Here is a 15,206-nt window from a genome sequence, read left to right as displayed (position 1 = left end):
TTGTGAAACTGAGAAACACCACAAAAACATTTTGTTATGAAGAAATAAGATTTTCAGTCAAAAAGGGTTAAAATAATGTTAATTACATGATAAATTAGATATTTCTCTTACTTCTATCGCTAATGGTCTCAAAATTTCGCAGTTGATCAGTTAAGTCAGTTAAAAATAAGAAAATAAAAATCGCGGGAGTAAAATTCTAACCTCACTTTTTAATCAGAGTGCTCTAACCTCAAATTAATATTTCAGAGGCTTCAAATCTGACCAGCTGATTCGAAAAATTCAACAAACTCCAGGAAAAATGAGATGTTCAGTGGAAAATTGTGAAAATAACATAAGAAATGGGAAAAGGAAACCAGGAGTCTCCTTTCACTAGTGAGTCATGCAGAATTACATTTAAAAAATGAAGAAAAAACAATCTTGTTTTGATTTTCCAGCTTTCCCATGAACAGAGAGATGGGAATAAGGTGGATAAAAGCACTGGGATGGAGAAATCGCTACGTTAGCTGTCATCATAGAATCTGTAGTGAGCACTTTGAGGAACGTTTTCTCGATAAATCCTTGGGATTCAAGACGCGTCTCACAAAGGATGCCGTCCCAACGATTTTTGGGCAGAAAGTGAAACAGCCGGAAGAGGTGGAGGAACAAATTGAAGAAGTTGTGTTGGAAGTGCCTGATGAGGATGTTGTCATTGAGTACACGGAAGGTCAGGAGGAAGATTTCGCGGAGACTGAAGTACCCACGAATTATGAGGAAGCCTACCGACAGCAATGTCTCCTTGTTGAAGGACTCTACCAAGAGCTGCAGGCAAGTGAGAATGAGACAAATAACCTCCGGGATGAGCTACAGGAGATGAAGAGGAAATACTGTAAATTGCAAAAGTTAATGCGACACCTGACCCCCTTTGAGGAGCTCCTGGTGCAAAATGAAGTCCACACAAATGGGCTGAGTGAGGAAAATTGCAGATTTGCCACGAATCTCTACAACATCTCTCCCCTTGCATATGATTTTGTCCAACGATCCCTCCTGACAGCACTTCCGGATGTTGAAACATTCGTGGAAACGGAAGAAGTGTAAAATAAATTACTTTTTTAAAGATAAAATACACATTTTTTTATTATTTTATGTGATGAATTCTAAAATATCGGAAAAATACTTTAACTGGGAGGAGGGGCGTGGGGTCTTACGGCAAGATGGGGCAAGAAGGAAGGAGAAGCGCGTGTTATAAATAAATATATGGCCACGGAGAATGCTGGAGAGTAACACACACAATACACAACACATTCGAAAGAGCTTCATTGGGCTTTTGCGGGTCCAACGCCAAAGCAGACCCGATTGAATTTGTGACAGAGCTGCTGAACAACCCTCGAGCCGTAGTGCCAGTGACTGAGGGTTGTGCCCACACAGAGGGCATAGAGAATGAGGAGTTCCAATGATGGGAAGGACATTCCCAGAAGGATTCCCGCCACGAAGATTGGTGTCATCCAGTGGACTGCTTCACAGCGTGTGCTGGACATCTGGGCGACAATGAGACGGCAGCTGATATTGCTGAAGATTGTACCACTCAGAAGGAACAGCCCTCGTGGTTCACGTTCCATGATATTCGTCGGGGATTTGTGCACCCACACCATGAAGATCACAAAGAAGGTGGCAAAGGGTAAGAGAGGACGTAGAGCTTCCAGCGGTGGTCGCATTTTTCCCGTCTTGGAGCGATAGGAGCTACAAGAAAGGAAAAAAATCATTTTTTCATCTTCCGGAAGGACTTTCCGGATAAATAAATTGAATTTTAGTTAAACTCACTGGTAGATGTTGTAGAGGGACATGGGGAGGCTGGAAAGGGCACACACGTGCAGAACAGCCTCCATGACAGCACCGGAAGTGAGTCCAAAGGGGAAGGGTGCCTTCCACATGGTGTACGTTCCAATGTAGGTGATGAGAAACATAAATGTTGAGCCCCACATACTGAGATCATAGCCCCAGGGTAGGTAGAGCACCCCAGTGTTGTACTTCTCCCAGTGGGACAAGTAGAAATTGAAGAAAACCATCCAGGTGATGTAGAACATCCGCAGGGGTGGAATTGACGGTGCTACACGTCCAAAGATGCTGTACAAGCACGCGGGAATGAGGGCAGCCGTGTAGGAATCCAAACCATGATCAAAAAGCTCCCCCAGTGGCCCCGACAGCCCAATCCGTCGTGCCTGCTTCCCATCAATCCCATCAAGTGTGTAGGCCAGGAAGAGATTGAGTGCTGCCATGGCCCAGAACCAATTGGGAATGGGTTGTGTGTCAGGTTGCCCAGTGCTTGCCCAGAAGCCCCAATCGTACCAGGAGAGCATGACGAAATTCAAAGCCGTAAAGAGGAAACCGAGGAATGTCATGACATTCGGTGCCACCCACCGTGGGAAAAAGCGCACAATGTAATTCCAAAAGGGGTGCATCACGTAAATGCTGAGCGGTGATGTATCAATGGAGCTATACTGCAATATGCAAAAAGGTGCGCATGAAAAGCTTTTTTCCGGTTTTCCCAAGGGCAGTGCATTATAAACTTGAAGGTTAGCCGCCACCTGACTCACCTTGTACCCATCAAACCCATCCAGATGCTCCTGCGACAGATACTCAAAATCCATCCTGAATCACACTGCCTTTATGTGTGTTGTCCTGCAGCCTAAAATACACACCCACAGAAGCGCTAGGAAAAGGAATCGCCCCAAAAAGTCGTGCTGAAGGCCGGAAAAATTCAACCCGCGCGCCTTATCGAAGCGTCATCGTTGCGAAACGTAAAAAAACGTCAATTTTTGGTTGTCTCTTTGGCCTTATCACAGCACCAGGTGAATTATCACCGTGCTCCGCAATTGACAATGATTGGGAATTAGGCAGAAAATCACAAATCTATATAATACCACCACACTATGCAGGTTTCACAGCACGCAACAACTTGGGCTTTATGCGCAAAATCTATAATAAATAAAGGATTTTGTGTCATGCATTTCCACACCATTGATCCGATCGCGATGAAATTTGGTACAGAGACTACTGGCATCAAGCAGTTTTCACCAACGACATTCATTTTCACCCCAGAGCCCCCCTTCATAGCGCCCCCATATAAAATTCATGCTTTTTTGACTACTTTTTGAAATTGGCGCCGTAAATGTAGTTCCAAAAGTCACCACTTGCTATTTTTTGGTACATTTTGTTGAAGAGAAAATAAAACAGTACACGTCACTGATACTGTCTCCCTCTCACAATAAGTTTTTCGCAGTTTTCTCACGTTTTTCGCCGAATTTCCCAGCGAAATTACTTTTTTTGTGACCAGGAAACGACGCCGCGCCGATTGGCGTCCCCCGTTCAAAACACTCAAAATCCGCGCCAGAAAAAATCGTACAAAATGTACAAAATGGTTTTTTTAATCCGGCGAATTTCGCGCCAAAATTTTTATTGAAGCTCCCCGGGGCCCCCCTAAGCATTTCCCGCGTAGGCCCAAGTCGCAAAAATGAGTTTTTCCCGGAAAAATAAATATTTTTAATTTTTTCCGCACAACTACAAACAAACATCTCACGCACACACAAAAAAACTCACCGACACAAAATGCTGGAGTGAGAGGAAAGTATTTTTCTCATGTTACCTTATTCACACAGCACCCAATTTACACTGATACCTCGTATAAACTTCCCGCTCGGTTGTACTACTCTTACAAGAGAATTCAAGTAATAGGTGTGAGGAGTATATCCGAGTTGAATCACCCGAATGCAAGCCGAACATGACCGATGAAGCGAAGTAGAGAAACAGCCGCGTAAACAAATCTTCGTGTCCTCTTCGGCTACATTCGCAAATCTTTTGTGGATATTTTCAGAATGTTCAACAGAAGAGCGCGCTGTTGTCGCGATTTGACATTTAACTTTTACAGCTAACTTCACATCAGGTGTGTTGTGTTTGCAAAAGGTGTGCGGGATTTTCTTCAATTTTTCCGAGGAAAATCAATTATTTTAGGCTGTAAAAATACAAAAATCCTTTTCTCTGGTGTGTTGTGACGCATTTGGTGATTAGAAATGAATGGTGTTGCAATGGTGAGTAGGTGAAAAGGCGTGTTGTGAAAAATTGCGGCTTCCCTTCGGCCATCTTGTTTTTTTGTTGTGTGGGGGGCTGTCCGGAAAACAAAATAAATAAATTTGCGTGGATCTTGGCAAAATTGTGTTGAATTTCTCTGTATTTTGTAGGAAAATAGTGACGGAGATAAGACTCCGCCACCAACAAATGGGGGTGAGAGTGATACCCCAATGAATGATGACGATGTCTCCCCTCCGGAAGCAAAAATAGCCAAAACGGAGGAACCAGGTGAGCAAATACCGCAAAATCTGTTTTTTTTTTCTTTAAATCTCTCCCCTTAACACTTGGAGGACCCAACATTTGGCACAACGCGGAGGATCAAATTGGTAATAAGTACCAGTTGATAAAATATGCTCAATAATTAATTATTAATCAGTTTATTGAACGAGGATCGATAGTTTCACTAATTCTTGATCTCCTTCAAGCATTCCTGCATCTAATTACTAAATATTTAATTGAGAAAATCGTCACTAAAAAAAAATTGCGTCGAATCTATGCAAAATTGCCAATTCAAATGACTTTTTTAGCTACAATTTTACTTAATTTATTATTGCGCCTAAATCATCACAAACTTTGATTCTTCAAGTAACTTTTTAGTCACTTCCGGTAATAAAACTAGTCCATATTAATGATTTTCACCGAGGAAAAGTGAACAAGAATACTTTATTTGGGAAATATGGGGATACATAACCTCAAAACTAAGGCTAAAATGTATGAGATTTTGACTGGTACTTATTACCAATTTGATCCTCCACGTTGGATTCTGACTTTGACCTCAATTATCTTCCAAAGAAAAGACTTTTCTCGAGATTTTCTTTCCGCTATCTTAAAGTAATTAAAATTCCCTACACATAGATGCTAAATTCATCGAGATAAGTCCAATAGATTTTATTTTGTGACGATTTTAAAGTTCCAATTGGTAGCAATTACCAGTAAAGTCCTCCGAGTGTTAAAAATGAATGTTTATTATGTAAATTTTATTGCATTTTCCATGCCAATTTGTAATGATATTTTATGTGAGAAAATTGTTACAAAATAAAGATAAAAAAAAATTGTAAAGCCTGTGCAGGGTACACAGAAAAATACAAAGGAAAACAAAGAATTTCATTGATAAGATTTAGAAGCAAAAAAAAAAAAATAAAAACAATGAAGATTACCTGGTTACCTGCACAGTGCTAAAAAAAATGTAAAGAAAAGCAAAAAAGCCCGTTGGATGCTGCTGTGGGCGTTTTTGACTAATTTCGCGGTGTTGTTCTGCTTGAGATTTTGCAGACCATTGTCCGAGGACTTGTCTCAAGAACACACGCTGAATACCCGGCGATACCACCGAATGTGATGTCTCATAAAAGAGGTGAAGCTCGCTCTCTGTGCCCTCTTAAAACAAACAAGAAAAAAAGAGTATCTGGTTGTTCCTGGGGGTGCACGCACACACAAAATAAATCTCGCGGGCAAAAAGAAAACAATCTCTGCCACCTCCACGCTCTGTTGTCCACACAGAATGACACAAAAAAAGCAATGAATGACTAATATGGAAGAATCAAAACAGTGAAAGAAAAATTCTTCACACGCTCGTCTTGATGCTCTCATGCTAATTCATATTTCTCTCTTTTTTTTCTCTCTCTCCAATTTTTTTTCTTTCTCCCTCCCCGGAAGATGAGGTCCGCGCGAAAACCACCTGCGACAAGGCGGACACACGCTATGTGTATGGCTGATTTTGGGGGGAATCCACCAACGAGGATGAATCCTTTTCTGTTCTGTGTCTAATCCTGGTGGGTTTGTATTTTATTTGTCGTTTCAGATTTGCGCGACACGCGGCTCATCTTCACCGTCGTCGGCGTCGTGTTCTTCTCCCCTTTTTGATTAAATTATTTTATTTATTTTATTTGCTTTGTTTTTGGTGATCTCCAAAAGAATTTTTTTGTTGCAACAATGTGATTCATTCCCGTGAGTAAATATTTGTTTGAAAGTCAGATAATTTAGAATGTGCCGGAGAAGTTAATGTCCGGATAACAGATGGAATGAATCACAAAGCAAATGTGTGATATCGTGAGATTTTCAGCTTAGTATTCTATTGTTTGAAAACGCGTCTAGAATGACGAATAATTTAACAAAGAAATTAAGTTCTCTGTCTATTCTTTCATCTCATTTGTAAGAACGAATAATATTTCGCGTTAAGCATGTCAGAGTATTTAGATCAAGTAGATACTGAAGCTTCGACAACCTGATTTGGCTTGGATCATCATAGAATAGATATCCAAGAGATACATAAAGATCTATAACAGTATTCCGGGAACTAATAAAGAAATATTAATTTGAATTTGGCGCGCAAACAAAGAAAGAGGAAAGGTGGTGAAATTGAATGGTGAAAAAGTAAATGTGGGGAAAATAAAAAAAAAATTGCGGCAAAAAAGGCAGATCGCACAAGAATATAGAAGTGTATGAATGCAAAAAGATTTATATCTATAAATTGATTAATTAATGACTTTCTCAGCTTTATAGTGAATGGGGTGAAAAGACGGGAATTAATACAGTACAACTAATTTAAGGAAAGAATGAAGGGGAATGAAATGAGAAGAAGAATTAACATCACAAGGACAAACAACTAATAATGAAGACCTGGAAATTCTATGCTAGATTATAGGCGACAATTACAAAATAATATCCCAAATTGAATTTGTAGAGAAAATTGTATAAAAAAGTGTGTAAAAATCTGAATGGAATGTGAATAAACAATTATTATAAAAAAAATAAGGAAGTTACGAAAGTTAGGGAGAACTGCCGGGAAACTCGTAGTTGCTGTTCAAACCGGAAGGGGTTCGTTGGTGCGTAAGGGCTCAACAAAGCTCGGCAGTCGACGACAGACCGATAAATGAGCAGCTCGTTGCTGGCTGGCGCGGAAAATTTAGCTTTGCTGATAAAAAAAATCCTACAGGCTTGAACCATCAGCTAATGATGCTAGAAAGTAGATGTTGCCTCCTCAGAAAGCTAAACGCATTAAAGTTAGAATAAGATCAATGAAAAGCCAATATTTCCAGATAATAATAAAGCTAAAAGTCTCACGATAACAATACACAAAAACAAAATGTTGTTTAGTGAAGACAGAAGATCACCATTTTTCGTCTTAATGTCTTTATACCTACATTGCACAGAGAGAGAGAGAGAGAGTATCCCCTACAAGAGACTTCCTCTACTTGAATACGAAAAGGTGATAGTTCGGCAACAAAACAAAAAACGTTAATTTTTAAAATTCGAAATATTTAAAGTGAAAGTAATCAAAGAAGATATTTGGATTTTTAGACAAATATTTAAATATTTTGTTTATCATTTTTATGTTTTTTTTCTCTCTTTTTCTCGGAGTTATGTCTTTCAGAGAGAGAAAGAGCGATCAATGTGATATGAGAGTATGGGTTTGCAAACTCCTCACACGGTGTGTTGTGTAATCCTTCTTCCTCAAGAGCTGTGCGGTGTTGTGATCCAACTGGCGCGATCAAATTCATGGCTTTCATCCTTTTGATGTTAAATCTCTACCACACAATTTATTAACACACACCACCCACACATCTCACAATGTGAGAGAGAGAGAAAAGGACTCATAAGATGGTCACAGATTGCAAAAAAAATGTGTGTGTGCAAAAATCGCAGAGATATCTTGGCGCCAAAAAAAAACTTCCTTCTCACAAAGAAGCAACAATTTCTATTACAAATAACAACAACAATTTATTCAAAAAATAATTCTAAATATCTCTTTTTTTATTTTTTTTTCTCTTTCATCTCTCTTGTATGTGTGTCTCCAGGAGACTACCTACCTTTTCGTCACGTGTGTAGGGGATGGTGTCAGCCATATTATACAAAGAAATGCCCAAAATGAACCAAAAAAAAAAACAAATTAAATATCCAAAAAAAATTTCATCTGAATGCTTTAAGAAAAAAAAAATGCAAAAGAAACAGAAAAAAATCAACTTGATGACTGCCCCGGTGTTTGTGTGATGGTAACATAACTAATGATGATTTTGGTTGGTGATTTTTAGGCTCATGGCAACCGAAAATGCCTTTTATTGCGACTCCCATTTATGAACTTCGACAGATTGGCGATGTTAAGTTCGGACCGGGTGCTAGGTCGGCTCTCCTGGGGATTCTCGGTGGAGCCCTACCGCGATTGTCGTCGGAACAACTGGAGACAGTGACGCGGGCTAAGAAGTACGCCATGGAGCAGAGTATTAAGATGGTTCTCATGAAGCAAACCCTTGCACATCAACAGCAAGTAAGCTATTTGAGGGGCTAGATCTCTTTGTCAAGCTCATTGAGCTCACTTTTCAATAGAATTAATTAATTGTTTTCTTTTTTTGCGCAATGATCAGCAATTGGCAAGTCAGAGGACTCAAGTTCAGCGACAGCAAGCCCTTGCGCTCATGTGCAGGTTAGTAAATTTATTTTTTAAATCCTTTCTGTTTTGTTAAGAATAATAAAAAAAGAAGAATTTAATGAATTTGAGGCTTTTGTGAGACTTTCATCAGTCAAATTAGGAATTATTATCCTTTTTTTTTTAAATTAAATTTTTTATTTTCTTATTTATAAAAATTTAAGGTAGTGAGATAGTGTGAAGTGCATTCTAGAAGACCTAGCCTGTTTTAACTATTTAAACTATAAATACTTTATTTTAAACAATTGTAAGGAAAATTATAAAACACCTAAAAAAAATGAAATTTTAACTTAAGAATCTAAGCTTGTCTTAATAAACAAGGTTAAGCCGTTTATTTTGCCACGTCTTTTTTTTAATCTGAACCTTATTTTCTTTAGGTCAGACTCAATTCAGCCTGATCTAACCTTGGAACCTAGTCTAGTCTACAACAAAGACTTTGATAAAAAATCTTAGAACTGACTTTAAAAACTTAAACCTAGTTTGAAGAAAACTGAGTGAGGTCTAGCCTAAAACAGTATATTCTGATTCAAAAAAAAACTCAGATCAGACTTGAGACGATTTTCCTTTAACCTAAAAAAAATTAAAACTTTCTAAATTACAGAGTCCATTTCAATTTCCGATTTTTTTTAGTTTTCTGATACTGCTGAAAATTAAAGCAAAAAAAAAAATTAAGACCATGTGAGTGGGAGAAAATCATACTGAAACCCCGAGAGGTGGTAACCATTACCAATTAGGTCAAGCGAAATGTAAAATTACTTCATAAAAAATTGCTTCACATCCAAATTTTGCACTACAATTAGATTTAGATAAGTAAAAGATTTTTTTTATATTTATGAAAATTTGAAATTGAATGCGTATTGGCTAAAATAGACTAAAATTAGCTGTGCTCCCCTACAAATGCAGCAACTTGATGTTTATTTACTTTTTGAATACTTTCTTCTTCCCGGATAGTGGCAAAAGCGCCTGGAAGTTGTGCAGCCATAATTTCTATTGCATCAGGAAGTTTCTAAGGGATCTTAGGGACCTCCTTATCAATACCCGGTTGTTCTTTGATGTCATCTTCAGGTTAAAATCTGAATCTATAAAAACGCTTCATGCAATTGAAATGATAATTTCCTAAATTGGCAGATTTTGACCCCTAAATAGAATCAAGGATAAGCCGGGTGTTGAAAAGACAGTTCCTAAGATCCCTTAGAAACTTCCTGATGCAATAGGAATTATGGCTGCACAACTTCCAGGCACTTATGGCACTTTCCGGGAACACATCAAACCGTTCCGGGAAGAAAAGTGTATACAAAAAGTTTCTAGCTAAAATATTGTAACTTCGATAGATGACCACAAGAGGCGCTCGTATCAAAAACCTTTTTTTTTATTTTAACCTTTCCAACGATAATTCAAAATCGGAAATCGACGGAACCGTTTAAGAAATATTTCTTTCTAAACATTTCTTAGTAGGATAATGACCTTTCAACTTTTCTTGACTTTGCTCAATTTTGAATTAATTTACGTTCTAATTTGTCCATCGATGAAAGTTTCAATAATTTAAAATAATTTATTTTAACTAAAATATGATGACAAGACAAGGAATTTGATAAGATCAGCTAAAGCGTTGAGTGATAAAAAATTCCGCTTGTGCTGTCTTAATCGATGATGTTCCATAAAAAAAAATAAACTAATAAGATCTGAAACATTTTCATAACATTATTGTCTCTGGGATTCTTTTTAAATTAATTTCTCCTTAAGAAAATAATTTTTCCTTTCACTTTTATCCTTTGGCCACAGAGTCTACGTGGGAAGTATCTCATTTGAGTTGAAGGAAGACACCATCCGGGCATCATTTCTCCCATTTGGCCCCATTAAATCCATCAATATGTCTTGGGATCCGGTGACGCAGAAGCACAAGGGATTCGCATTTGTTGAATACGAAATACCAGAGGGGGCGCAATTGGCGTTAGAACAGATGAATGGTGCCATGCTAGGGGGGAGGAATATAAAAGTTGGACGACCCAGTAATATGCCACAGGCACAGCAAGTTATCGATGAGATTCAGGAAGAGGCAAAAAGCTACAATCGCATCTACATTGCATCAATTCATCCCGATCTATCGGAAGAGGATCTCAAGAGTGTCTTTGAGGCATTTGGGCCAATTATCTATTGTCGCATCTCACAAGGGAGTTCACTGCATTCGCACAAAGGTTATGGCTTTATTGAGTATGCCAATAAAGTGGCGGCCGATGAAGCTATTGCCAGTATGAATCTTTTTGATTTGGGCGGTCAGTTGCTTAGGTAAAGAAGATTTTTAAAAAAAAAAAAAAGGACAAAAAGTTCCGGAATAATGATTTTTTTTGTTTGTTTCTTTGGTAGAGTTGGACGTTCCATAACACCACCAAATGCTTTAGTTGGTCCCACAACTAATTCCTCAATGCCGACTGCGGCTGCTGTTGCAGCAGCAGCTGCAACTGCCAAAATTCAAGCAATGGATGCTGTTGCAACTAATGCTGTTCTAGGTGAGTTTTTAATGTTTTTCTTTCTACACAGCTTCCAGGGCCGTAGCCAGGTGTCTAAACTTCCACGAATTATTCAGTAAATCAGCCTTTTTTTTAGGAAGTTCAAACAAATTATTTATTTTCATTAAAAAAAATTTTAAAAAGAATAAAATAATAAAGAATCTTGAAAAAGAAACGTTTAATTTATAAAAGAATCGTCAAACGTGAAAAAAATAACAAAAGGTTTTAAATGAAGCGCTAGACGTTAAAACTAACGTCAAGTGTTAGAAAGTTAATGTCAAACGTTAGAAAAAATCGTTAAATCCTTAAAAAACATGTCAAGATATTAGAATAGAAGCGTCAGACGTTAAAATGAACGTCAATCGTATGAAATGTCAAATGTTTAAAAAGGAATGTCAAACTAAAACAAAAAAAAATCTTCAAAGAGCAAAAATTATTATTAAACGTTAGAAGGAAAATTTGAAACGTCTTTAAACGAAAGAAATTTTAAAAAGGGTGTTTTTCGGACGAATATTTAGCTAATTAATTTTTTTTTATTTAAAGCTGACGTTTCCTACTATTTAGTCCTTCTTCAGGACTTACAACATTTGAAAAGGATAATTGTTCTTGTGGCTTGAAAAGGCTGGGGTCATAAAGCTTTAAAATAAAATAAGAAAAGGAAAGGAAAATTTAAAAGAAAACTTTAAATACAATTCTAAATCACTTGAATTAAAATTCTGACTACGCCCCTGACAGCTTCTGTTGTTTTAACTGTCAGTATTTTTTTAACACTCTAAAAAATATATTTTTATCGTTTCTCAAGAAATGTCAAGAAATTTGTTTTTTTTTTAATTTACTTCCAAAGTCTTTTTGTTAACTTTTAGATTTAATTTACTACTTTTCAGTTTTAATTTAGTCCTCTTTTAAGACTTTAATTAATTGCATTTTCTTAAAGTTTTTTTTCTCAATCTATGCTGTTTTAGGACTGAAAATTAGATATTTTTCAGCTTGAATTTAGGCTTTTTTTTGGGGTAGAATTTACTACTTTTTGATTTGAATTAAAACTGTTGGGTTTAATCTTATTATTTTTAGAGAATTTAACTAAAAGAAATCTAAAATCTTTTTGAATACATTTTCTGGGATTTCTGGCTACGCGATCCTTAGTTTTTTTTTAATTTTTAATTTTCCCATTGTGTTTTGTTGCTTTTTTTTTTGCTTTGTGGTTCTCAATAAGAATTCTACTACATATATTTAGGTCTTTCAGCTGCAGCACCATCATTGGGTTTGTCAACATTACCAACAATCACCGCACCCACGTGCATCCCCTCTGTGATGGGGCACACGGCAAATTCAGCTGTTTCCGTGTCTGCAGCCGCTGCTGCTGCTGCTGCCGCCGCCGCTGCTGCAGCTGCCGCCGCCCAGCAGCATCCTGCCGCAGTGACGAGTGTAACAGCGGGACTCCAGGTACCGGGTGTGGTGGCATTGTCGCCTGTCAGTACGGTGGCATCACTGCATCCCCCGCAGGTGGTTAATCCCGTATTGGGGGCTGTTACGCAAGCCACGGCTGTTACGTCGTCACCCAAGACAGCTGCCGTGGCGGCGGCAGCAGCTGCAGCGGCTGTTGTATCGTCCACATTGGCGGCACAGGCGGCGGCGGGTCAGAGTGCAGCTGAGAGTGTCCTGAAGAAGGCACATGAGCGTCAGCAGGAGGAGTTGCAGAAGAAACTCCTCGAGGAGGGGGAGCCGCAGACGTTGCAGCAGCAGGAAACAATGTCAATTAAAGGTCAAAGTGCCCGGCATCTCGTGATGCAGCGCCTCATGCGACCCACCGATAGTCGTGTTGTCATCCTGCGGAATATGGTGGGCCCCGAGGATGTGGATGAGATGCTGCAGGAGGAGATTCAGGAGGAATGCAGTAAGTTTGGGGTTGTGGAGCAGGTGATAATTTACAAGGAGAAACAAACGGACAACGAGGAGGATGATGATGCGGATGTGATTGTGAAGATCTTTGTGGAGTTCAATGTGCCAGGAGAGGCGCTGAAAGCTCGTGAAGTTCTCCATGGGAGGTACTTTGGGGGGCGTCTCGTACAGGCACAGCTCTACGATCAGGCGCTATTTGATCATGGTGATCTCTCTGCATGAATTCCCTTCTTCCGGATCTTCCTGTGCGCTCTCTTTCACTGTTGCCGTGTCCATGGAGATGATGATTGAATAAAAATAATTGTAAAATGTGCTTAATATCTTCCTAAATCCAAAAAGTTGTTTTTCTCTCTCTCGAAAAGTTCTTTCCAGGATCTTTAGCTGAAAGGAAATAAATCACCAGGAAGTTCCTTAAGAACTCTAAAAGTAATTTATTTACAATTTTTTCTATGGGAAACAATACATAATTTACAGAGAGAGTATAAATCTAAGATTTGGGATCCTTCGGAGGTGGTACACCAGCGGAATATTCATACTCAGCGCCGTAGGATGGGAAGGAACTCATACCCTTCTCCTCCTTGACAACAACACGAAGATCCTTCCCTTTGGGCAAGCCTGCCTCGAGTTTTGCCGCATTTTCCTTCTTCATCTCCGCAATGGCGAGATTCTGCACCAATTCCTCCATTGTTGGTGCCTCCTGACGTCTCCCACGGAGCCAGGCTTCCCACTCAGCAGACATTTCATGATCGAATCCCTCCTCCTTGCCGGGTGGTTCAAAGTATCGTGCCCGTTTGGCACGCCCTTTCTCGGGGTCAGCAGCAATTTCGTAGAATTTATTCCCAAATGTATCCTCCCCAATGAGACTACCCTGGAACTTTCGTGGACGCAGGGAATTTATGAAGTTCCGGAAGATTATCTTCAAAATATCCCGCTCCTTTCCTTTTGACATTCTCCCAAATTTTAAGCACAGAGTTTCTCTTAACTTTTTTTTTTGAGGTTTTTCTCTATTTTTTTCTTACTTTCTGGGATTTGTGGTCAGGAAGTTTGTGGAGAACTTCCCTAACCTCAAAAAATTCTTCTTCTTTTGTCATTGGACGTCACTTTTATCCATCAACTGAGTTTTTAAATCAAATTCAATAAAAGTTCGTTACTTTAACTGATTTAATAGGCAAAACAATAAAATCAAAGCGTCCTTTAGCATGTAAGGTGATTCCATCTTAGATTTTTTTTGGGAAAGAAGATTATGAGCTTGATTTATCTTTTTTGTGTTAAATTTTATCGACGCATAAACTCTTTTTTTTTGTGAAAAACGTTTAAAGGAGTTAAAAACACCAGATATTCTTTTTACTTCTTGAATTGAATCAATTAACACTTGGAGGATCGAGGTTTCTAACCTCAAAAGTTTGACCTTCATTTTCACTCAAAAGAAAATGTTTTTCCAAGTTTTCTTTCGGCGATCTTGAGATTTTAAGTTTGTGGCGATTTGAAAAAAGTCGAATTGGTCATAAAAATCCTTCAAGTGCTTAAAGATGATGGTGCAAGCCAGGAGACATTGGAAAGTCCTACCCATGCTGAGTATCCAATGAAAGGAACTATGTTAAATCGGTTAAATCACCGAAGAAAAGAGAATTGCACAGAAGCACCCAAAAGACCCAAAACCAAAAATTTAATAAGAAAAAACACTTTTTTGTATTTAATTTTCATTTTTTTTATTATTTTATTTTGATACTGAATTTTTAGATTCATTATGAATAGTTTTCTGTTCAAGTTGTGTATAATTTCATCATTTACTATTTAATTAATTTAAAATGTGTAAAGATGAGGGAAAAAGCTATTTCTCAAAATAATTTTAAAATGATTTTTTTTCTTTTCTTTAAAAATTCTTCTTAAGTAAAAGTGAAAAAAAAGATCACAATTGAAAAAACGCAAGAAAAAAATTCTAAAAAATATTTTTTTCTTTTCAAACTACATTTTGTAAAACAAATTTAATTTGTGAATTGAAAGCTGAAACAAAAAAAAATCCTATGATCTAAAAAATGTCCTTTCAGTTTAAATTACTACTTTGTCACTCTAAAAGGTATCTCATTTTTTATTTTTTTGTTGTTTATTAATACGTTTTTTTTCCTTTTTAAATTATATATGCTATGTCTATTTCTTTTTTTTTTAATATAATAGTACGGTAATATATTTATAATATTTATTTCTTTATATTTTATGCAAATCTCTATGCTCTTCTAAAGATCATATTCGAAGTTCCAAGGAAAGAATATAAACACTAT

At 37.8% G+C, this 15,206-nt stretch overlaps 3 protein-coding genes across 11 annotated transcripts; 1 reads left to right on the top strand and 2 right to left on the bottom strand.

Annotated features, from left to right (window-relative positions):
* Positions 1-1,084: 1,084 nt before the first annotated feature.
* LOC129795626 (ethanolaminephosphotransferase 1) lies at positions 1,085-3,579 on the bottom strand. Its single transcript, XM_055837067.1, has 3 exons — positions 2,571-3,579; positions 1,798-2,474; positions 1,085-1,716 (listed from the first exon to the last, which is right to left on the bottom strand). The coding sequence occupies exons 1-3, from the start codon at positions 2,622-2,624 to the stop codon at positions 1,293-1,295; spliced, it is 1,155 nt and encodes a 384-aa protein (XP_055693042.1). The 5' UTR covers positions 2,625-3,579; the 3' UTR covers positions 1,085-1,292.
* Positions 3,580-3,881: 302 nt separating this feature from the next.
* LOC129795510 (poly(U)-binding-splicing factor half pint) lies at positions 3,882-13,240 on the top strand. Of its 9 annotated transcripts, none has more exons than XM_055836860.1 (7): positions 3,882-4,061; positions 4,212-4,329; positions 8,130-8,362; positions 8,460-8,518; positions 10,304-10,807; positions 10,886-11,028; positions 12,272-13,240. In XM_055836860.1, the coding sequence occupies exons 1-7, from the start codon at positions 4,044-4,046 to the stop codon at positions 13,147-13,149; spliced, it is 1,953 nt and encodes a 650-aa protein (XP_055692835.1). In that variant the 5' UTR covers positions 3,882-4,043; the 3' UTR covers positions 13,150-13,240. The 9 variants fall into 9 exon arrangements, with proteins under 9 accessions (XP_055692835.1, XP_055692834.1, XP_055692838.1 ...); XM_055836859.1 differs by having other exon boundaries at positions 12,263-13,240; XM_055836863.1 differs by lacking the exon at positions 3,882-4,061 and adding an exon at positions 5,374-5,452 and having other exon boundaries at positions 4,214-4,329; positions 12,263-13,240.
* A 94-nt stretch (positions 13,241-13,334) lies between these two features.
* LOC129795733 (NADH dehydrogenase [ubiquinone] 1 alpha subcomplex assembly factor 2) lies at positions 13,335-14,007 on the bottom strand. Its single transcript, XM_055837212.1, has one exon. The coding sequence runs from the start codon at positions 13,874-13,876 to the stop codon at positions 13,415-13,417; it is 462 nt and encodes a 153-aa protein (XP_055693187.1). The 5' UTR covers positions 13,877-14,007; the 3' UTR covers positions 13,335-13,414.
* Between the last annotated feature and the right edge of the window lie 1,199 nt (positions 14,008-15,206).

Source organism: Lutzomyia longipalpis, chromosome 4 (assembly GCF_024334085.1).
Source record: "Lutzomyia longipalpis isolate SR_M1_2022 chromosome 4, ASM2433408v1".
Classification (NCBI taxonomy): domain Eukaryota; kingdom Metazoa; phylum Arthropoda; class Insecta; order Diptera; family Psychodidae; genus Lutzomyia; species Lutzomyia longipalpis.
Note: the sequence above shows the minus strand (reverse complement) of the source record. Positions and strands in the feature narration are given on the sequence as shown.